At 48.0% G+C, this 22924-nt stretch overlaps 2 protein-coding genes across 3 annotated transcripts in view; one reads left to right on the top strand and one right to left on the bottom strand.

Annotated features, from left to right (window-relative positions):
- The window catches only part of TMEM104 (transmembrane protein 104), a 41885-nt gene extending 26787 nt beyond the window's left edge, over positions 1-15098 (bottom strand). Inside the window, exons 1-7 of one of the 2 annotated variants that reach the window (XM_057418378.1) lie at positions 15012-15098; positions 12998-13119; positions 10991-11072; positions 10177-10279; positions 9690-9770; positions 5139-5238; positions 4292-4400 (exon numbers count right to left, since the gene is read on the bottom strand). In XM_057418378.1, the coding sequence (XP_057274361.1) occupies positions 4292-4400; positions 5139-5238; positions 9690-9770; positions 10177-10279; positions 10991-11072; positions 12998-13119; positions 15012-15056 (642 nt within the window). In that variant the 5' untranslated portion in view covers positions 15057-15098. The remainder of the gene's footprint in view (positions 1-4291; positions 4401-5138; positions 5239-9689; positions 9771-10176; positions 10280-10990; positions 11073-12997; positions 13120-15011) is intronic. The other variant, XM_057418379.1, reaches the window with a different exon arrangement.
- Positions 15099-16807: 1709 nt separating this feature from the next.
- Positions 16808-20965, top strand: NAT9 (N-acetyltransferase 9 (putative)). The gene is made up of 6 exons (XM_057418548.1): positions 16808-17009; positions 17778-17887; positions 18738-18872; positions 19093-19152; positions 19321-19415; positions 19501-20965. Exons 1-6 carry the CDS (start codon positions 16933-16935, stop codon positions 19627-19629), a joined length of 606 nt encoding a protein of 201 aa, XP_057274531.1. The 5' UTR covers positions 16808-16932; the 3' UTR covers positions 19630-20965.
- Positions 20966-22924: the final 1959 nt, after the last annotated feature.

A 22924-nucleotide genomic window follows, 5' to 3' on the forward strand; every position in this document is an offset into this window, starting at 1 on the left:
CCATGCCCCAAAACTGCCAGAAGAGGAGGGCTGAGATTTTAGCTACATTGGCTGCCCTGGTGCAGAAGAGAAGCACCATGTGCCAGGTCCTGAATGCATTTTGGATCAGACACTCCAAATGGCTGTTGATCCCCAGGATTTAATCTCATATTTATCTCATAGCCGCTTTCTAGAAACAGGGACTATCATGTCACATTCCTGCATCACTGGAACAAAGACAAGAAAGCGTTATGATGAAAGATCTGAAAATTCAATCCGCTGCCCCTTCCCCATAGCCTATACAGAAGGCACCAAACCAACCTTACAGCAAGCTGATAAAACAACTAGCATTGAAGCATGAATTCGGCATGCAGAAAACTTGACCCTGTCCTTAGCGTTGCCATCGAGACAGCCAAGGCACTTGGGAGTCACTTCAGCTGTTGAGGACATGACAGTATGGTGAGAGATCTGAAGCAAAGATAGAAAGCCATCGATCCGCTTTACCGGTAATCAGTGCTTGCCTTCAACAAGGTCGCAGGGCCATCTAACACATGCCTTTCTTCCAGCCAATTTGCCCTGCGTGGTCTTGCCCTTAAAGGCATGGAACAGCATGGTGTCTGGGTTCAGCTTAACAGTGATTTTTGTCCTTCCTAGTAGCTGGTGCAGTGCTGTGTTTTGGATTTAGTCTGAGGATAACACCAATGGTTTAGCTGTTGCTCAATGCTGCCTACCAGCAAGGACCTTCCAGTCTCTCATGCACTGACAGTGAGGAGGGGCACAAGAAGCCGTGAGGGAGCACAGCCAGGACAGACAAAGGGGTATTCCATACCACATCACATCATGCCCAGGATATAAACTGGGGGGAGTCGCCCAGAAGGACCAGGTCACTGCTCAGGTCAGGCTGGGTGTCCATCACTGGGTGGTGAGCAAGTGTATTGTGCATCACTTGTGTTTACTGTTTTTCCCTTCCCCTTTTATATTATTTCCCCTTGTTATTTCCCTTATTACTATTATTAGTAATAGTTTTATATTGTACTGCAGTTGTTGGACTGTTCTGATCTCAACCCATAGATTTTACTCCTACAGTCCCAAAGAAGAGGCAAATAATGGGACAGGAGTGAAAGCCTATTTCAGTATTTCCTGCACTTGCATTCACTTACTTGGTTTGCAAGCCTTTATTTTACAAGGCAATTTACAAACAAGCAGCAAGACAACCATTTGTTCAGACAAAGGTTAATAGGGGCTTAGTGGTCTCTGAAGACTCTGCAGTCACGCTTAGGTGTGAGATTCTGGAGTAGCAATAAAGATGCTGCTCAGACAAGCAAGCCTCAAGAGAAGAATTTAATCTGTCTAAATATTCTCATTATGTACAGAGTTTTCAGCTTCCATTCACAGTGATCAGAGCAGACACAGCTTCCAGAGGCCTTTTTGGACAATAAAGCGTGAAATAGGATTTTTACATCTGTCATTATGCGCCTTTCCACCTCCAGCTCAAAGAGTCAATGTTTGAAATGGGTTTTGTTGAAAAGAGCAGTGCTGGGAGAGAAAGAGTCGACAGGAGGAAACCAGCACAGACCTTTGGCAGACCGGTGGTACTTGGCACAAGAGAGCTCCCATTGGCACCATTTTCCCAGAAAACCTCAAATAGATTATTTCTCCTTAGAAGTCCAAAAAAAAGGCTTTCTGTGGGGTCATGCACAGAGTAAGAAGTGTAGCACTACATCCAGAGATATGCTTCACTGTAGTGGGCAAGAGGTTCTAGTTACATGCCCCCATCTTGCTCCTAAAAGTCACTTAGACCTAAATACATTACTAAGACGAGGTGAGAAAACTAGAGGCGGGCATCTAGGACAAAAGGACTGATCCAAAAACTCAGCTGCTTTCTTAGGGATCACAGTGTCCATCTGTCCCCTTGCCAGAGGGGAACATAGCCTGCAAAAAGAGACCTTGTTTGTCCACCGGAACATGGAACCCGAATTATTCCAACAAGCACGCATTCAAAAAGTAAAAAGATCAAGAAAACAGAGCAAGTTCTCTGTGGGTATGATCTCCTGGGATCAAGAGAACAGCTACGCTCCTGATGCATCTCACCACTCCTCATTTTCATGTTGCCTTTTCCCCTTCAGACAGACAGGTTTCAGTTTCTCTTGCATGTTTAAAACTCCACTTCTATACAGAAAAAGCTTGGATAAAATGTTTAGAGATAATGACAGTGTTTTGCTATTAAATCTTTTGCTCGAAGTCAAGCAACTTCCTACCCCCATCCTCTCACCCCCAGGTTTCTCTCAAAGAGTAAGAGCTCAAAGTACTGCTCACTAGTTCACATTTCTAACAGGAGAGGGAACACATTAATCAGCACAGTCACTGCAGAGGCAGCCCAGACTTGAAGACAGTACTATGGTCTGAATGTTTGATATCCCTCTCAAGGGAAGCCATCATCATCATTGTTTTCTAGAGAATAAAACCACACAAGTCAAACAGAGTGGGACCAACAGAGCTGGAGGTAGAACAAATCCCAGTTTACTCCCATACTCATCCAGGAAGAAGCATTAGAGACCTCAACAGAAAAGCACAGCTTGGAGGTAATGCCACCCCTCAGCAGGGTCCTGAAAATAGTGAATGTGGGAATCACCCCCCTCCAGTAACCCACCAGAGACTGGTATGCTCCAGTATCTGAAGAGGGCCTACAAGGATACCAGAGAGGGGCTCTTCATCAGGGATTGCAGTGACAGGACAAGAGGTAATGGGTTTAAACTTAAACAGGGGAAGTTCAGGTTAGATAAAAGGAAGAAGTTCTTTATTGTGAGGGTGGTGAGGTGCTGGCACAGGGTGCCCAAAGAAGTGGTGAATGCTCCATCCCTGGCAGTGTTCAGTGTTCAAGGCCAGGCTGGACAGAGCCTTGGGTGACATGGTCTAGTGTGAGGTGTCCCTGCCCATGGCAAGGGGGTGGAACTGGATGATCTTAAGCTCCTTACCAACCCAAGCCATTCTACAGTTCTGTGTTCTCCCCAAAACAATCCCTGTCTACATCTAAGGGGCAGGAAAAAAGCACCAAAACACTCATCTCAATTCCGGAGCAGTGAAGGATTAACCACTACCAAAGCCTTTGCAGATATTTATTCTCCAAAGCCATACGAGCAGACAGACAGACGGAAAAGCTCCTCTGAGAGCTATGTACACAGGCAGCAAGTCTAATGCTTACACAGCCTTCATTTATTTTTTTTCCCAAGTCCTAACAACAATTATCTTCATGAATTATAGACATAATATCCGAGAGATGCAGGCAGTAATTAATGTCTGTCTGCCTTTTCTGACTAGCTCCTTCTGCTGGGTCAGAGAGAGTTATTGAAATGCAGGAAGGAAATCTTCCATCTCCTGGAAGTTTTAAAGAAACAGACTAAGACACAATTTAATAAAGCAATAATATTTCTCTTCAATAATTAACTAGGCTTTGACATTCACTAATATTCCCGAGGCCCAGCTCTTCTTTTTGCAATAACGCTGGGACAAGTGCACTCAAGGATATGATCCCTTGAATGTCTAAAATGGACAAATTGCAAAAGTGCTTCCAATGCCCCTTACCCCTTGATTTCTCTGCACACACATGGCCACAGTCATTCTTTTTCCCTAGAATTCTCACTGAGACCCTTAACAGAAGCCACACCATGCAGCACCTGCACACCTCCCTCTTCTCCTTTTGCCCTACTAACATCTGTCTTCACGTATGAGCACTCAACCGTCCCCAATCTCAAGAGAAGCAGTTTATCATCCTTTGGGAAAAACCTTGGTTTCACAACAGAACCACAGCAATAGACAATGCTAAACTAGGCAAAGGTATTGCTAAAGCAGCATACAGCACTGGATGATGTTCAAGTTGGTTGTTCCACCATCTCTCATGAAGCAGATTCTCTTGCAGCATAAACAGGTTGATTCACAAAAAGAATGCACTCAAGAGAGTTTAATATACTCCAGTCTATTGACAACAGTTCCCTCCAAGCAACAATTACTTAGCCAGCCACTGGAAAAAATCCCACCCTTTGGCATGTACACATCACCTGCTTAAGCAATATAAAACTACACAACAGTAAGACAGAACTCAAACTCAGTATCATTCTGATGGCCACTAAATTAAAACACAGCCACGTCACCAAGAATAAAGAGGGGGTCTGTGGCCAAAAAGGTCAGACTGAACTATGAGTTTCACACCTCTGTTGTTCACTTGAGCTACACTATCTCTACAGGAAAAGAATCCCTTTCCACTAGAAGCAAAGTTTCAATGGGAATAATGATGATCCCAGTTTCAGAAACTCACCAGATACAGTCTGTAAGCATCGATCCGTCGAATTGGCCCCCAGCACTTGTCTGTATCATTGTACTTTGTGCCATCTCCAACACTGCAAGAATGGTTGCCAGTGGCACTGCTGGGAAAGGAGGGAGAAACAAAAGACAGTCATTAACTCCTAGTAGATGCCTTCCCCTCTCCTGCATTCAGGACAGAAGAATGATCAGAAGCCTGAAGTGTCCATTCCTCCTTTCCCCTGTCCTTTTATTTTCTAGACTAACAGAGCAAGTTGCTGAGTACCATACATTGAAAGGCAAAGTCCTGATTTGCCTCCAGTCATTTACAAGCTTGGTCATTTGGTCATCAAGCTAGGAAGTTAAGGTCACTGAGGTTTTCCATTCCCAAGTCATGAGTTCAAATCCAGCCCAGATTTGATCAAAGCAATCACTTTCATTATCTGTTTTGTTGAGAAAGGAACTGGGCTCAGTCCAGAGATAAGTCCATGTAATGCCATCACTCACTGGTCCCAGCCTTGGTAAGCATCACACCTCTCTTACCCAAAGAGACAGAGAAGCTAAAATCCTGCAGAGTATTGCGATCTAACTATTGAGCAACAAGTCCCATGTCTGCAGGTGTTGAAGCTGCAAGCACTTCACACCTGAGGACTCATCTGAAATCAGGTCAGCTACTTTTCAGGCAGGCAGCAGGCACTCAGGTGGCAAACATAAACCAGCTTCATCTTCCCATCCACAAGTGATGCTGAGCTGTCTCCACTCCATTCTTCAGAAAGCAGAGCTGATCCCAGTCACCCCATCAAATCCAAAAGTCTGCTCTTTCCTGTGTTAGCACACAACCCCACAGCAGTAAGTACACTTACCAGGTCACTTGCATGAGAGAGACTGGTACAGCTGCTGCGTAGATTGCCAGGTCTCCATAGAGGTAGATGATTATACAGAAATAGAAGAGGTTGACACCCACTGCAGGGAAAGGAAATACTGTACAGGCAGCAGAGCACTTTAAATACAGCAAACAAAGTCTTGGAAAATACATCACTATTTGCCTCCATAGTTTACTTCTTTCTGCAACAAACTGCACCCAAGGGTCACATCAGCAGCTCAGGGAACTTAGCCACAACACAGGAACTGACAGGACACGAGGTGCTCAAAGCTCAACTCTGCCTCCTTCAACACTTCTTAGCCCTGACACTAGACTCTCTGGTTCAAGCCCCTGTTCCAGTCACTGGTCAAGACCAGGAGGTCTCAAGTTATCTGCCAGATGAAGCTGTCAACATGGAAGAGCTGCAGGCAAACATCTAGCTGATGCTCACAGACCTGGTGTCAGCAAGGCTTGACAAACAGCGAAATGGAGAGAAGAGCCTTTAGTGTCTGCTGATTCCAAACCCTCTGTCTGCCAACCTGCAGGACCTTCACAGGGATTTGGCCCTGCAGAGCTGAGGTTCCACAGGGCTGAAATGGAGCTGCTCTAGGAGATGCCTTAGCATCAATTGCTTGAGCCAAGGTTCAAACCTGCAAAGCCCTCTTATCCTACTGCCACAGTGTTCACTGTTCCTGCCCCTGACTGTTTTCTTTATTGCTTTAAAAGCTTGCTTTGTGTTCACCTGTGAGATCAGAAAAAGTCTTACATAAGTTAACTGTGTGCATAGAACAGCCTTCATGGGGCAAACCAAGACAGTGCTGTGGAGGGCGAAAATCTGCAGGGATAGGGAAATGCTTGTTGAGTCCCTTGGATTCCTTTCTTCCAAGCAACTCGGTATAAATCTCACCAAGAAAGAACAAACTGCAACATATTTTAGTTCAGAGGCAGGCGAGTAACAAAAATACAGAAGAGAAAAGCCTCAGATTTGTTTCATTTAGGAAGCTGACATTGATGGAAAATAGCTCAAGGAACCTGTCCACACTTTGAAGTTGTGATGCCACCTGATGCTTAATCCTAATGCAGCTTGAGCAAATCAATTCCCCTCCTCCAGCCTTGCATGTGACAACTATCAAACAAGGGCAGCAGTGCTGCAGGAATGCAGAGAAATATCTCTACAGTGCTTGGATGCCCTGAAGTTTTACCATCACACTGCCCCTGGATCTCTGCATGTCAGGAAGCATTAATAGTCATTCTTCTTTGTTTAAATAAATCACTCAATATGCTGAGCCTACTTAGCATAACACATTGCTAAAAAAGGGCTCTATTGGGAAAGCAGCAATAAAACTTCCCTGCTTCTGTAGAGCCACACACTAAGCCAGGATTTTAGAGTTGTTCCTCGTTTGAACAGACAAATGGAGATGTTATAGAAATTGTCAGATCATTTCATGCTGTTCCCCCCTTGTTCTCTTCCTCTGTAAGAGATTTAAGATGGTTTCAGAGTTAAGGAGTCTCTGTGTTGTTCTGAATGTGGCAACAAATGACCTACCAGTAGATCTCTATAATTTCCCACTGAAAAGGGTTGAAGGTTATAACAAATATAACATATAGCATAGAACAGAAGCTGCAAGACACCCTGAAGCACAGGGTTATACACACACAGATAGAGAGTCTGCTTTGGGATCTGCTACCCATCTCAGGTACCCCCCGGAAAATAAGTCTAACATGACCAGCTAAGCCCCACCAGCACCACCACATACCCACCAGCACACACTGTATCCCCGTTCCAGTGCAGGCTTCTCTGGGAAGTCCAGGTGACACTCCTCTCCCAATCTCCTCCTCTCAAATGCAGGAAGACTTTAGCATCAGCTCTTTTATAAACTGCCTCTGACCCTCCCTGATCAATACTTTCATTACTGGACACAAAATGGGGAGGAATAAAAGAAAATCAATGACTTCCTGTGAGGAAACAGCATGGCAAATGTGCCTAGAATCCATCACCGCAATAAATCACTCCCTGGTCCCAGAAGAAAGCACCCAACATTGCACCTTAAAGAAGCAAGCAGTTCTTCGGAGCCAGCTCTTTGAAAGAGCACACAAACCATCACAGCCTAAACCTAAGTGAGCTCCCTTTAAGAGAACAGACAGTTTGAAATTGAGATTTATCCCCAGATTACCTCCCAGGACTGCAGATTCAACTGCTGTCAGGTTCTTGAAAATAAAAATCAGTCAAGAGAAAGCAGCAGAGAACTCGTTGGAAATTGGAGGCTTTGAGGTCTCCTGCAAAGCTTTGCACTAGCTATTCCCCCCCATGAAGGCTGTAAAGCCCTCAAACACCCCAGATTTGGATTTTTGCTTTGTATACCATGAGCAAAAACCCACCCAGACATTGAGTAGCTGTGAAACTGCAGCGGTTGGCGCCTGGAGCCAGGGCTTCTCCAGTGCAGCCTGGTTTCTTGGCACTAAGCAGGACTGGTCACTGGCAAACTGCCCTTACTGAGTGCCTTTCTGTGCAACCATCACCTCAGCAAGGACCTGCAGAGGGAGGTACTTCACTTGTTTCTTTGCAACCACCACTCAGCAGACCAGAGGGTGTCTCTGAACAGCAACAGACTAGGGATGGAGCCTCATTGCTGAGCACAGAAGATGGGAAAGCAGCAGAGGAGTTACAGATGCCTTAAACCCTTTCCTGGGTGCACCTCATCACATTTGGAAGTCACAAGTTGTTTCATAGAATCAACAGTATCCCAGACTGGTTTGGGTTGGAATGGACCTTAAAGCTCATCCAGCTCCAACCCCCTTTCATGGGCAGGGACACTTTCCACTAGAGCAGCTTGCTCCAAGCCTCATTCAACCTGGACTTGATGATGGTTTCAAGCCATAGTCTGCTGTTCCAGCTGCCTTCCTGCAAAAGGATTCATCCCTTTCCCCTGGGGAGGATCCCCAACACAGAAATCAGATAACTCTGGCTAAAGCAACATTAAGACAAAGGATTAAGAATTAGAGTCCTAAGCAGTTTATACCACTTAGCTAAAGCGTTCATCAGTGCCTGACAGAGAGGACGTGTATTTCCAGCACCCTCTACAGGCTGAGCAGCTCCCAGCAGCAAGGACTAGAAGGCAACCCCTGGCTGGCTTTGGGGAATCGTAACTACCTCCCCTGTGAAGCACATACAAAGCAGGAGCCTTCTGTGGGAGCTCTCTGCCTCCTGTGATCCTGCCCTCCTGCAGCTTAAAAGGCTTCTACAGCTGAATCCTCAGCAATACTGCTAAGACCTGCTACACGGTGCTTACTCAAAGCACTTCCCAAATATCACTCCTCAGAGGATGAACAATAGACAAGGAAGTGTTCACAGTGGCAAAGCACACAAGCAAAAAAGCTTGCCTAAAGTCAGAGCAACCCAGTACTCAAGGCAACAAGACATTCCTAGTCCTGTTTTGGACCAACCCCAGTCTCCAACCCACACTCTGGCCACGTCACCTCTCCTGTGACCAGAAAATTGGCAGCCTGATCCCAGGTGGATTATTTTGACAGTCCTACAAAGACCCAGAAGAGGCGTGCAGGGAAATTAAAAAGGTTTTTTTTTCAATTGGACTTTTAAATCAGAAATAATCTAGTTCAAAGACTCCTCACTTTAAGCCCAGCTGTCCTTCAAAGGCAATGGACTTACACAGGCATAAAGCTGATGTAACGTAGTGGAAAAACCCAGCCCATCCTGTCTTTGTGAGATGGCCAGTGAACAAGGGAAAATGTCACTTTCCACAAGAAATGGGGCCTGACAGGCTCAAAACTGCACAGCCATTGTGTCTCTGATGGTTTTCTGGCTCTGCACAGCATTTCAAATTGGTTTACAAGATTCAGGATACCCAACATTGCAGTTTGCATTTCTATCGCATGCAGCAGTGGATATGGCTTTATTGCAGTACAGTTACAAGTTTGTTCCCTGACACATAGGAGACATTTAAAAGGAATAAGACAAGACAGCTACCTATCAAATGCACACCTTTCAGTCCTTCACATCCCAGCAGCTCTCTTGGTGACTCCCCAGACACAAGCAATTCTCAGCTCTCCCCAGAAGGGTCTCTCCTTCAGACCGACTCAGGGTCCAGGGCAGCCCAAACACCTTGTTCTCAAATGCTACAGCCAAGATGGAACTAGTGAACTCTACGGCTGGGCTCTACTGCTTTAGGCAGTGGAGATCAGAGGACAGATGCACTTCAGAGTTAGGTTAAGGGCAGTCAGAAAACTATTGACTTACACTTATCTGTCTCAAGGAACTGGACCCACAACCTGCAGTATTTTGGCTAGGTCCACTACACCACAGTGCCCTCCCCTTCATGCAGGTTCAGGCCACACGGCCTACAAATCATCTGCTTTGTGGAAATACCACACAGGGGGATGAAGGCAGTCCACAGAGAGAAGAAATGACACTTTAGGGTGGAATTATCACAAACTCAGGATGCAAACCCACACTGCGAAGCACGCAAGTAGGGAAAAGCCATACACACACATGCCAGAGGACCTGAAGGGACTGCCAAAAACATGAGTTACTTACCTTTATTGAAGAACATGGAAGCCATCTGGCCCATTTCCACCCTCTCAGTAATTTCAAAGATATTGGGGGAGCCACGTCTCTCTGCAAGTTAAAACAGGAAGTGTTTCAACCCTTCAGTAAGCTCTGAGGCCAGACTGAAGACATTCAGGAAGCTCTAGCAACAGTTTGAAGGACAGTGTGTACGACTCGCACCTGCAGAGTCACTGGTTCAATTACTCTGCTGAAGCTAGTTTAGAAGTGTTTCAAAAATAAGATGTTCTCATCTTAGTGACCTACAAAGAAGAGATCTTTATCAGACTGCAAAAGGCAAACTGAATTCTCAATGAGTCTTATCTTGCAAGTGCTAAGGACTGTGGGAGGTAAGCATGTGGAATTAAGGGTGAAATGGACAGAAGAGTCCTTCCTGTTCCACTTGCTGGAGCCCACTGGGACACAGTCTGCAGACAAGAGATCTCAGATGCAGCAAAAGCATGAAGTGAGTACTTACGAACTGACAGGATAGGTCGTGTCTCTGCTCGATCGTAGCCGTCTTGGAGGAGAACATCAGTGTCAGATACACCAGAGGAAGAATCCTCATCCTCATCATCCTCCTGGAAGAGAAGCCCAGACCCCTCTGCTGAGATGTCCACTACCCACATTACTGGCTGCCATGGTCTCACCCCCAGAAACTCAAAGGAAGGTGCCAAACAGGGACGTGCAAGCAAATGCAAAGGCAGGAAGCCTTGGCCCAGGGTTTGGATGCTGCAGAGAGCAGAGGTGAGGTCTGTCTCCCAGCTTCAACCCACTAACATACAGGCAGGGATCTAAATGAATGCAAACAATGCCTCATGCTGATCCAGAAAAGTCACTAAAGACAGGATCCAAAAAGCCACAGGTAAGTTTTACAGCAAGAACATACTTCAGGACCATCCATTCCCTGAGATACAGCCCAAGTGACAGCAAGGATGTGCCAGCCTGTCCTAGTTAAATGACCCAAGATCAATAAGGATTTATAGACCTCAGCACACTCCAAATGGCACCAATATATTGGCTGCCACCTCTCTACATTCACTGAGCAGCGCTCTGGGCAAGGAGAGAACAATCAGTTAAGAAATGGGAACAGCACAAGAGATTTTTCAAAGCAGGAGCAGAAAATCCTGTCTTTAATGAGTAACCCCACAGGGAACTAACAGCCCTATTTCATATGGCAAAGTTAAGTACAGCAGAAATTTACTCCTTTAGAGTTACTAATGAGGCAAAGATGCAGAGGAATCTCAGGCAAGTCCTACATGATAGAAGAACAAGAGAAAGCCCACACAAACCTTGCGTTTCTCCATTCTCTTCCATCGCAGCTGGGCATTTGCAGCAGCCATGGCTTCCACCACAAAGGTTGTAGTCATATAGCTGGAGAGAGAAACTCAATTGGTATCAGTAATAATCCAGAACTGTCACAAAAGGGAGATGAAAAATTATTCCCATCTGTAAGAGCAAACAAACCAAGACAACCCTTTCACCTGCTCCACACACACACTGCACTGTTGGTACAGCGTTTCATCTCCGTTTGCTGCTCCTTCCTGTTCTTCAGATGAAGGCGTCAAGCAGACAACAGAATGCAGTACAACACAACATGCCTTCAGATATAAGACACTTTAAGTGTCTGTAAGGCACCTTCCTACTGTTTCTGAGGGGCTGCGAAAGGCAAGAGGACATCCCCATTTGTTAGAAAGCAAGCTTCCTTCCTCTTATTAGGGTCAACGACAAACACAGTACTATGCTGAAGCTTATCTGTTAGGGCCTGTGGCAAAGGTACTACAGTCCAGTAAAGAATCTTACAAATGGCATAAGAAGCAAAGCATCAATCCAAGAGCAAGGAGTAGATCATACGTGTATGCAAATACACTTTGCTGGAGCCCAGAGGAAAAGCTGTCTAGCAAGACAGAGAGAGCCACCAATGGGAGGAATACCATTACCTCAGCTAAAAACAGTCCTCTAACACACAAGCAAACCAACCAACCTTACATTAACCTTATTTAAGGCTTTAAAGTGGTTTCTCACTGCTTCAGGAACCACAGTCACTTATCAAGTTCAAATGAGAGATTAGTTGTGCAAGAATAAAAGCAAGCAGCCCTGTCCTGAAGCCCAATTTCTGCTTAGGCTCTTCTGGCACTTGAAGGGTCCCCAGCAAGCACAAGGAAGTCACAAGCACCACAACAAAAGCAACAGGGCAGCACAGTTCCTAGGGCACACAGCTTCAAGCTGTGTCTTCTCAGTTTAATCCAGAGCACTTTTGGCATGCAGGTTCAGAGATTTGTGCTCTTCTGCTGACCCTGAAGGACTGTCAGCTGGTGCTGAGTGTCATACACTGCATTTACACTGTTAAACTAATGTACCCAAGAGGAATCGCTTCCAAAGGTCCCAATTACTTGTACTCCCACAGTTTATATTTTATTAAGTCTTTGCAGCATTCAGCTTTGAGGTGGGGAAGTTACAAGCATTACTACAATCAATACTGACCATAGAGTACCTCTATATAGCAGCACCTATCAGATCCAAAAAGCACTGCCTCCAAATTAAAGCTGGTTACTGACAAGAAAGGAAGTTCTAAATTCCATCTGTACAAACACCAGGAGGGGATTTTGGTTTATTTTGCTTTAAAACCAAGCAGGAATTCACAGCCCGTTAGAATATAGCAATTCTATTAATAACTACTTAGACATTCGTGCTGTATCAACAGCCTCCAGCTCCACCTGCTGCTCCAGCAGGGAGACATCTGGGCAGAACCTCATGGCAAGCCAGCATGAAAATCATGAGACTAGCTCCAATGTCTCAAGCGGGAAAGGTCTGGAGGGGGATAAGACAGGCCCAGCTATAGAGTAATTTGTTTCCCTGACACTCTTGCAGTTGCCCAGAGCATTGCCAGAAGCCAAGAGAAAGCTAACACAACAGGTCTGCATCATACCTGCAAGTCACAAAGCACAGCAACGACCCTTCGTCATCTGTGACCTGGTCAGTGCTTGGGGAACTGATCCAAGACAGAGGCAGGAGCAGGATGTATCCACAGTGAGGACAGTGTCAAAAGGGAAGCTGGGAGAAAGCAGACTCTGGACTGGAGGAAAAGCCTTTTCCATCAGTCAGGAAGTGGGATGTAGCACCACCATATTGCAGCATCCCTCCAAACAAGGTCCACAGGCAACACAGCTGCCAATTGCAATGCTCAAGCACCAGAGGTACAGGCCCACTTAGCAAAGCATCAGAAGCCTTACCACTGCCCTTACAACTACACCCAACTTAACCTCCCAACCCTCCAAGGCCACGTACTCACATCCCACCTCATAAATCCCAGGAACATGAGGAGGACAAGGCTGACGAGCCACCCTGCTGTCGCAAAGGCCTTCGGCATGGTCAGGGCTCCTGTTCCAACGATGAGGTTGAACATGTAAACAAGACCAACCTGAAATCAATCACATAATCCAACATGAGAGCTGGCAGCCATGCCAGAGATCATCCCAGACACCTCACACATGTACTGATTTAAATGGAGAGCAATCTTGGAGCAAGCAGGGTGGGAGCAAGCCCATGCTACTAATATAGGTAAGAGGGGACTGATAACCAAAGTGAGTGTCAGCACGTTTCTGGAGAAACTGATATTCATATCCATCTTTCTAATTATTTTTAATGTTTTCCTTTCTAGCTTTTAAAGTTAGAAAGGATGTGAACTGTTTCTTTGTTTTCAAATCCACTGCCTTCTGTCAGAAGAGTCTACACTACGGGTTGGGGTCTGTCCTGATTTTCTGACCTAAACCTAAGTAGTTAGGTTCATACATAAGTTACCTTTCAGAATCTCTTGTTCCTCTTTATTTAGTCAAGCATAAAACATCCAAACACAACTCTAATGCAAAGCCTGCTCGTTATTTTAAAACACTCTGAAGAAGAGATTTTACTTCTGAAGGGAAAGGATTTTCTCCTCTTTGCCAATGAGCTTTTTTCTGCCTAAGGGCAAAAGAGAATTGTGCACCTAGACAGGAGCCCTGGACTATAAATTCAGTTGAACTCAGGGTCAAAAATTGCCTCAAAGTTGGTTTGTTTGGTTTTCATACTTAAATGTATAGGTCAGAGCCTCTCCAGGGGCCAGCCAGTAAAGAACTGTGTCAGAGTACACTTTTCTAGCTGTGGAACAAGTAATATCAAGAGAACTAGTCCCCCGTGAACACTCCTGCCCTTCATTCCCCAACAAACACAGCAAATTCATCTTCTGACCAGTCCCCCAGAATGACAGGAGTCAGCTATTGCAGCTTGCAGGAAAGCTCTTTCCATTCAGCTGGCAGAGCTGTCATTCCTCAAGTGCTCAGGGCCACAATACACTCTGCAGTGAAGGACTCCTGTAAAAGCACCTCAGGTGATTCTCCTTAACTTTGGTCAACTTGACAGAGATCAGAGTGGTGCCCATGTTCAATCTGGCTAAACACCTTCAGGGAAAGATGAGAGTCACAGCCTTTGAGATGAGGCACTAGGAAATTCATGCAGCACTAACATAACAACATAAGAGCAGGTGACACTAATCCTTTAGGGTCTGGGCGCCCCAGTTATTGTCTTGTTCTCCATCTTCTCAGTTGTGACCTATTTCTGCAGCCTAATATCCAGTTCTGCTAAATTCAATCATTAACATAGGGATGAAAGTTTTAAAGCATTTGAAAACCAACACACAGGTTTCAGGACTGGTTCTGCATTTAGTGAATTCACTTTAGAAAGAAAAACAAAGAGAGTTTGCCAAGCACTGTTTTTAAGAGCTGACACTATATGAATACTTGTGGCTATGAAAACCAGTATTTCCAGTAACATAGGAAAGCACTAATTGGCTCTGCAATTTCACAGAACACCACATATACAAGGAAGAAACATCCCGATTACTCATTTCAAGTGAAGTGGTTTAAGAGTAATTAGTACAACAGCTAAAAATAAGTAAACTTTACATAATGTTTTCCCCTGGGTTTCTTAAAGCAAAAAGAAAGCAGCAGCAAAGCGGGATAGTTTCAGTGCCTCACACACCCCCATGTTTGTGCTAGCTTCACGGCACAATTTGGGCTAGAGAAAACATAATGGAAGGATGCAAGAGCTAGTATGGGATATGACACTCTTTTAAAGACTTTTAAAACTATACCTTAAGCAGACATGATCCCCTTATATAAAGGGTGACCTATAAGCATTTTTAATGACCCTTTAGCCTCCACCATCTCCTGAAACACTGAAGTTATGTCCACGGGGAGGTAGGAAACGAAAACACAATGCTGAGAGAAGAGGATCTGGAAAACACTCGTGAGCAAACCCACAATGAGCCATACTTACATAGGGAGAGTAAAGCTCTCCTGTATCGGTGATGCCGCCAGCCATGCTGAATGTGGTGGGGAGGCTTGGAGCAGAGTGAGGAGGGTGCTTTCAACTTCTCTTGCCTTTAACCTTAGGAAACATCATTAAGTTGTGCTAGCTTTGTCACGGGAAGAACTCGCAAGTCAGCTTTTGCCCAATAATCTTGTGATGTTTGAACAAAAAAGGGCCTCAGCAGGACTTTGTGCTCTGGATACAGCCCACTCACCAGCACCATTTGGGTCAGCACAAAAACCTCTCCTACCCGTTAAACTGGTTTAAAAGGGACCAAAAAGCCCTGCCCTTCCACAGCATGTGATGACCAAACTCTTCCTTCCCCAAACAGCCAGAGGGGCCGTTTCAGACACTAAAACCTCAAGAGGAAGAATGCCTGCCTTGAGGATGAGCTCACACCACTCCTTCTCATGCAGCTACTACTCATAACAGCAGGTGTCTCCTGCAAATCAAAGCAGGAAAACCAGCCCACAGTCTCCTTTATAATCTCAAGGAGAAAAATACATAGACCTATGAAAAACACCCCAAGATGTTTTCTTGCACACACCAAGGTTTCCAGAACAGAAGTACTTAAGGAACTTCGCATTGTGTTAGTAAAACTACAAGAGGAAGTGAGGCCCCAAGCCTTCTGAAAGGCTTCAGGGTCAATAATTAGCCACAGTTGAATTGTTTAAGAGTTTTATCAAACTCCTTATACTTCTACATAAGTTTCTACCCTGTTACGCCAACTGGGGCAAATCATCCGCACAGCTTCACAAGCTAAAGGGACCAAATAGCCCGTAAGCTGTATAAACATGGGCCCATGTATAAATACACCCCCAGCTGACAGCAGCCCATCAGCATCACTGCTCCCAGCGGTCACAACTCGGCCGGCCCTCGGGAGGAGAGGCCAAACACCTTCATCTACCCCAAACCCGCACTCAAGCCCCCGAAGCCGAGCTCAGCAACCCGCGACAAGGCAGAGGGACCACGGCCACGCCAGCACCCACCTCCGGGATGAGCGCGCTCCTATCGGGCACCCACCCCAGCCCGGAGGGCCCCTGCCAAGGCCTCCAGAGACCCCAGCCCGGACGCTTCCCCCCCACCCGGCAATGCCGCCCACCCTCCACCGGGGAAGCTCCCATAGACCCTCATACAACACCCAGACGCCTCCCATCGCTCCAGTCCACACCGGGACCCTCGCCCCGGCCGGGCCCTCACCATGCCCCGCCGCATCCCTCACCTCACACCGCGACCCCCGGGTCCACATCGCGGGGCGCCCCGGCGGGCTCTGCTCCCCCTCAGCCTCGATCCATTTCAGCCCCAGTGTCCCCTTAGCCTCGATCCCCCCTCAGCCCCAATGTCCCCTCAGCCCCGATCCCTCTCAGCCCTGATCTCCCCTCAGCCTCGATCCCTCTCAGCCCTGATCTCCCCTCAGCCCCGGTGTCCCCTTAGCCCCGAACTCCCCTCAGCCCCTACCTCTCCTTAGCCTCGATCTCCCCTCAGCCCCGATGTCCCCCCAGCCCCGATCCCCCCTCAGCCCCGATCTCCCCTCAGCCCCGATCCCCCCTCAGCCCCGGTCTCCCGCCAACCCCGGTCTCCCCTCAGCCCCATCTCCCGCCAGCCCCGGTCTCCCCTCAGCCCCCTGCTGAAGTGCTGTGTTAAATACGAAGCGTTAAGTGGCCCTCGTCAGGGCAGACCCCGGCCACCGGCACGCCTCCGAGGGCGCCGATGGAGCCCTGCGCTGAGTGGGGGGAGCAGGGGGATGCTGTTGGTCCCTGTGTGAGGGCATCGGTGTGAGCTGCACACAGGGAAAGTGACCGCTGCTGCATCCCGAAGGGCTCCAGGGACTCCTGAGCCATCCCTTGGCCTTGCTGGAGACACAGAGTGGGTGCTGACTGCAGAGGCCATGAAGATTAACCAGAACACGGTGTTGCGAGGAAAGAGGGCAACCCTGGTGCCCTACACGTCTGCGCATGTGCCCCGGTACGTGGCTCGTGTCCTCCTCTGATGCTGTTGCATGGTCTGATCTCATTTCTCTGTTTAAAGGGCACGTGGTGGTCAGAAGAGGTTCTGGCTCGGCTGCTGCAGGGCTCTTTTCCCCCCTGGGAAACACGCAGCAGAAGGACTACTCAGAAAAGCTATCAGTTCTGCCCTTCATGCCTGGCAGCAGCATCCCTGACAGGTCTGTGCTGTTTGCCAGGTCTGCTGACAGAGGACTTCATGTGTGTGCCCATGGAAAGGGAAGAACCTGGCTGTGAGTGAGCCACCAACAGTTCTCTTGATGTCTTTCCCTAATGACAGTGGAAGAGCAAACCTTCAATGTGTAAAGCCAGATGGATGTTTGATAAATTAGGAGCAGGCATGAAGGCAATTTGTACAGTGCTGACCCAGGCAGCTGCAGCCTCAGCACAAAGATGCCAGTATTAGTCTTTTTGTCAGTGGCCAGGAGATGCTCTATCAATCTCAGTCGGGATGAAATGTGCCGGAACTCAGTGCTCAGTACTTTTAAAGACATCAGTCACTCTTCAGACAAAGCCACAGGATGGCCAAACTTGCTGCATTTCCACAGAGAACACCAAGTCCTGTGTTAGATAAGGGAGAGAGGCTTGTGGATGCTTTTTAAGTTGCCATAAATGCCAGGCTGGTGTTTCCAGAACCAGCTTATGACAGTCTGATCCTCAGAGCGCTCATGGAAATCAGGCTGTGATGCAGTAGCTCAGGCAATGATGTGGTTTTGGGTCCCATTGCCAGGTACCACGAGTGGATGCAGTCAGAGGAGCTGCAGCGCCTGACAGCCTCCGAGCCCCTCAGCCTGGAGCAGGAGTATGAGATGCAGTGCAGCTGGAGGGACGACACAGACAGTGAGGACCTTAAAACACTTCTGAAGGGGGGGTGGGAGGAGAGAGCAGGTCCCTTCTGTCCTATGAAGGACCCACAGTGGGCTGAGAGCACCCAGTGAGTGGGTTCTACCTGCTTTGAACTGCTTTTTTGTTTATAGCTATGCTCAGGGAAGTAGAGAATGTCTGGGGCTGCTGATGTCCTTTTTATGCAGTTTTTTAAAGATTACAGTGATTTATTTCCCCCAGCTTTATGTGCTGAGCTGCTCCTGCACAGTCAAAGCTCCCCAGGTCTGATCATCCTAAAAAGGTAGAAAGGAGTTATACTTTTCCTTGAGAAATTGAACTGCTCTAGAATTACCCAGTTGAGGTGTGCTGGAATTGGTTCCCTGGCTCTCCTACAAGTAATGAATCACTGCCCATAAAAGCCTGGTAAAAATATAGCGAGCCAGAAAATAGTGAGGCTGACAAAGACCTCAGTGTGGAGCATTTGTCTTAGCTGGCATTAGAAGCCATACTTAAAGTAGCAATAATACAGACTAAATGAATCACTAGGTCTCAGCCTCTTGTGAGCCAAACAGTTCTTTGCCTGAACTTGCTGCTGAGTGAGACAAGGCATGGAGACCTCAGGCTGGAAGTTTCCATGCTCTTTAAATAGGCTGTTTCTAATCTTGGTGCCTGCACCACCCTCACAAGGGGTCTTCAAAACGTTTTGTACATCTTGATGGATGGGAGCAAGCACGCTGGTATGGGAAGCTCAATTATAAGCTCTTCCTCATTGTTAACACATGTTCCTCTGTCCATTGCATGCCTTTAATTTCACCCTGCAATAATTTGTGCCCTGTAAACTCTGCTATGGTTTTGTTTTTCCCAGAGTGTACCTTCATTGTGCTGGACACAGAGCGGTGGCCCGGGCAGGCGGATGAGGACTGCATGGTGGGGGACGTGAATCTCTTCCTCACTGACCCTGAGGATCCAACTTTGGCTGAGATTGAAATTATGATTGCAGGTCAAGTTGTGCTTCATAGCTTGGACCTTTGTTGCTGTGGTTGAAGCCAGCTTCAGACAGAAGTTGTGTACAAACGCTTTTTGGTCTCGTTGCATTACTGTGGCTGTTCACTCCTGAGCAGCATCTTTTGCTGGTCCCAGGTCATAGTCTCTTCTGCAGTGTGGCATGGCTGATTTGTCTCACCCAAGTGGATGCTGACTTCTGTGGCTGTCTCTTTCAGAGCCCAGCTACCGAGGCAGAGGATTTGGCAAGGAGGCAACTCTGATGATGATGTCCTATGGTAAGGATGGCTCAGTGCATGGCAATGGGAGTACAGTTGGGATGTGATCTAGAAGCACACATTCCCTGTGACACAGGCTGCCTCTGCCCCAGGAATTGGGAGTTGTGTGCTCTCATAGATGTTGCAGCCAAGCAGGTAACAGAAATACTTGTCTGATTTCTCTTGCAGGTGTGAGAAACCTGGGGATCACCACATTTGAGGCTAAGATTGGTCAGGAGAACGAAGCCAGCATCTGCATGTTCAAAAAACTTCATTTTAAAGAGGTAAGAGCCCCTCTTCTACCCAGAGAAGGTGAGCAGAGTTAGCTCTGAGGCTGGGATTGAGCTGCTCTCCCTCTGTGTGATACAGGTTGCTGTGAACAGCGTTTTCCAGGAGGTGACACTGAGGCTGGATGTCAGTGACCAGGAAAGACGTTGGCTCCTGGAACAGACAAACCATGTGGAGGAGAGGAGCTACGTTGAACAAGCTGCCAGCTGAGGTGCTGGAGACCTGATGGACACATCCAGACCCTGGCCTTGTTTCCAGGGAGGAGCTGGACGCTGTTGTGAGCTCTGGGTGTGGAGGACAGCAGTGAGCCAGTGCTGAGTTTGACTGTTTTCGTGTCTCTTTGGTTACTTTGTCATCTTGTCAACTTTGCACCTTGCTGAACCAGCTGGGATTACTGCCTGAGATCGGGACCTGGAGAACAGCCACTAATTCACAGGCTTGACTAGGAATGACTCTAACTTCAGCATACTGTTCCAGCAGAGCCTCAAATCACCAGCAGTCAATTGATTTCTGGTGCCACCAGTTTGTGGGCAAGCAGCACCTGCTGTGCCTTTTCCACTGCCCTTGGAGCAGGATTTGCTGGTTAGACACAGGCAGGCTCAATCAGTTTTCTCTTGCATTAAAGAGATGACAAAGATCTGAGAGGCAGTGGGGCTGGGCTGCTCACTTTGGCTGCTGTAAAGGACAGCACAGACTCTTTGAACCCTATTTTCTGGGGTGCAGGGGGGCACTGTGGGGTCCTGGAAGTGAGAAGCCCACGTGTTGTATGTGATGAAAACTATTGCTATCAGCCGAGACTAGAGCAGAGCCCTGCCAGGATCAATCCCTGCAAACAGGGGGACTGGCAGCTACAGGACCTGGGAGCAGGAGGCCACCAGCAAAGAGATACTGCACTGTTTGACCAGGCTGCTTTTATGAGAGCAGGGAGAACACACCTGAAAGGAGATAGAATAGTGATCCCTTCTTCAAGGACCTCAGGACTTGCTCTGCTGAGCCTGAAGTCTCCGTTTGCTGCTCTCCAGTAAGATGAATGGGGATGGAAATATCACTTGCTGGGTTCAGATCTGTTTCAAGCCGTTCGCCAGCCTCCGCTGTGGTGTAGCTGAGGTCCGTGGCTGAAGAGGAGGCACTTGCCTGACTCCCCCTGGACAGAGCTTTTAATGCAGTTATTTAGCCTGACCCTTCCTACCCTGCACAGCGTGTCCTCCACTGCAGGGGAGCTTGCTAAGAGCAAGAGGATAGAAGGAAAGGAGGATAACTGACGCTCATGTGTGTTTTCCCACTGGAATAGCAGCCGTAGTGGCTAATTCTAGGCCCGAAATTATGTGTTCCAATTACACAGTATCAGGTAATAGCTTCCAGATTCGCCCAGGGATGTTTTTATCAGACTGGAATTTTTAGTGTTGCTGTGCCTGTATTTTTAGGGCCTGGGGGATTTAGTTCTCCAATTTTAGTTAAACACATCTTTCCTGTGACTAATATTAAAACCAAGCGTGGGAGCAGTGTATCATGGTCTTTTAAACAACAAGCATTCAGCATGGATTTAGTTGTTGCAAAAGCTTTGTAGTGTAAGGAAGTGAAGAGCTCCTTCCAGATAGGATTACCATGACAAGGGCTACTAATCCTTGTGCTGTTGTCACCTGCAGCAGGCAGGAAAGCATTGTGTGCCCACAACAAGGTTTGCAGAACCTGCCTGATGAACTGCTGCCTCTGTGCTCCTTCTGTTCCATTCCTCTGCCGAAGGAGCAGGGTTGGACTGGCAGGAGATAGAGCTGGGGTGGGATTCGCTCCCCTAAAAAGTGACCAAGGTGGGGAAATGATTTCATTCCACCTCTGCTGCAGGGTGAAGGGGGCACAGTGGAGCTGTGCTCCCCTCCCTGGTCCTGCCATGGCTCCTGGTGCCCTGCCGGTTGCTCCGGAGCCAGTGAGTGCCCTGCTTGGCATCCCCGGTCCCCCGGCAACATCGGCGCCTCAGTGGGCCTCTGGGAAAGCCTTCTCCTGGCAACCCCAAACAAAGTTGGGTCTGTCCCCAACACAGGCTGGCGGGGAGGGGGGCTGGTGGGGCTCAACCAGGTCCCCAGGCTGCTCCTACTGAGAGAAGAGGTAAAAGATACTCATGGGACTTGCTGGGTGCCCCCAGTCTTGCCCCATACAGGCAGCTGCTGCCCATGACACCCAGGCAGGACACTGTGCTTGTCCCCAGGGGGATGAGGGTGAGCAAGGAGGGGAACAGGGGCTCACCTCCACTCACTGCCACAGAGCACACAGCTTTGGAGGATGAGGCAGGTTGAAATGGGCTTCCCCAGCTTTCAGAGAGCAACAGCCTGCACATCACTCACAGATGCGGTGGCACTTTGTCACTTGGTTGTCATTTGAGCTGCAGATCTCTGCCACCACGTGTCTGCTCAGGTAGAGGAGCTCTTCTGAGTGTTTGAAGCACAAAACAAGAGGGACAGAGGAAAGAAGGCAAAGATGTTGGGGGTCCACAGCACACCACAGTCACTGCTCAGAGCACAGTGACACTGCCTTGTCCTGCACCAGCCATGGTGCCCCCAGCCCATTCCAGCCACAGGACCATCACCACCTCCTTGATAAAGCAGCACTCTGCCCTGCTTTCCTCTGCTCCTCTCCCCAAACAGGATAGAGCCAGCAACCTGGGACAAACACCCTCTTCCCCACTGATCCCAGCTGCCTTCCTCAACCCAGGGTGCGATGCTGGGGGCCTCAGGCTCACCCCAAATCCCCCCCGGAGCACTGGGGGCTGATTTGGTTGCCCTCAGCATTACTGCCAGGCCAGCAGACACAGATTAGAGCCTTGCATCACCCACACACACACACTCCAGGGTGGGGGATTAGAGCCCTTTAATCACCCTAAGGCATTAACCCACACTGCAACCAGCCAGTCCTTGTCTGACCCCCACACTGGGCACTTACGGGGCCCCCAAACCAGCCTCAGTGTCCCCCACCCTGGGAGCATTACTTGCCTCTTCCCCAGCCCCTGCAGCACAGCAATGAGCCCCACACAGCCTGGGGCTGCAGGAGGATTTAGCTTTAAACCAGACGCATGAAGTCAGGAAGGTTTATTCCAGTAACCAGGATTTCTCTTTAGCTTGACAGTACAACAACGCCCGATCGCAACACATGGAAACAAAACATCCACAGGAAGAATTTCCACAAAATACATTAAAAAAAAAAAGCAATAAACAGTGTGATTGGAAAACTCTTATTTTGGAGAGAAAAAAAACAAGAGTCTATTGAGAAGCCTTTAAATTACACAGTGTTGGATTCAAACCCTGATCAGCTCTGTCTCCAGGAGTGAGCGGGAGCAAGGGAGGTGATTATTGCTTGCTGTGCTGGCTCTGGACACCCTCTCCTCTCCCAAAAACAGCCCCAGGGGCAGGGTGCTGGGGGGTCCCCACCATGATGGGCACCCGTATCCCTCCCTGCAGCCAGAGGGACAAAGGGACATGGTTATCATGGACGGAGCTCACCAAGGCAGGGGCCG

This window comes from Pezoporus wallicus, unplaced genomic scaffold, assembly GCF_028554395.1.
Source record: "Pezoporus wallicus isolate ANWC-B61680 ecotype Strahan unplaced genomic scaffold, APGP_CSIRO_Pwel_v1 contig_3710, whole genome shotgun sequence".
Classification (NCBI taxonomy): Eukaryota; Metazoa; Chordata; class Aves; order Psittaciformes; family Psittacidae; genus Pezoporus; species Pezoporus wallicus.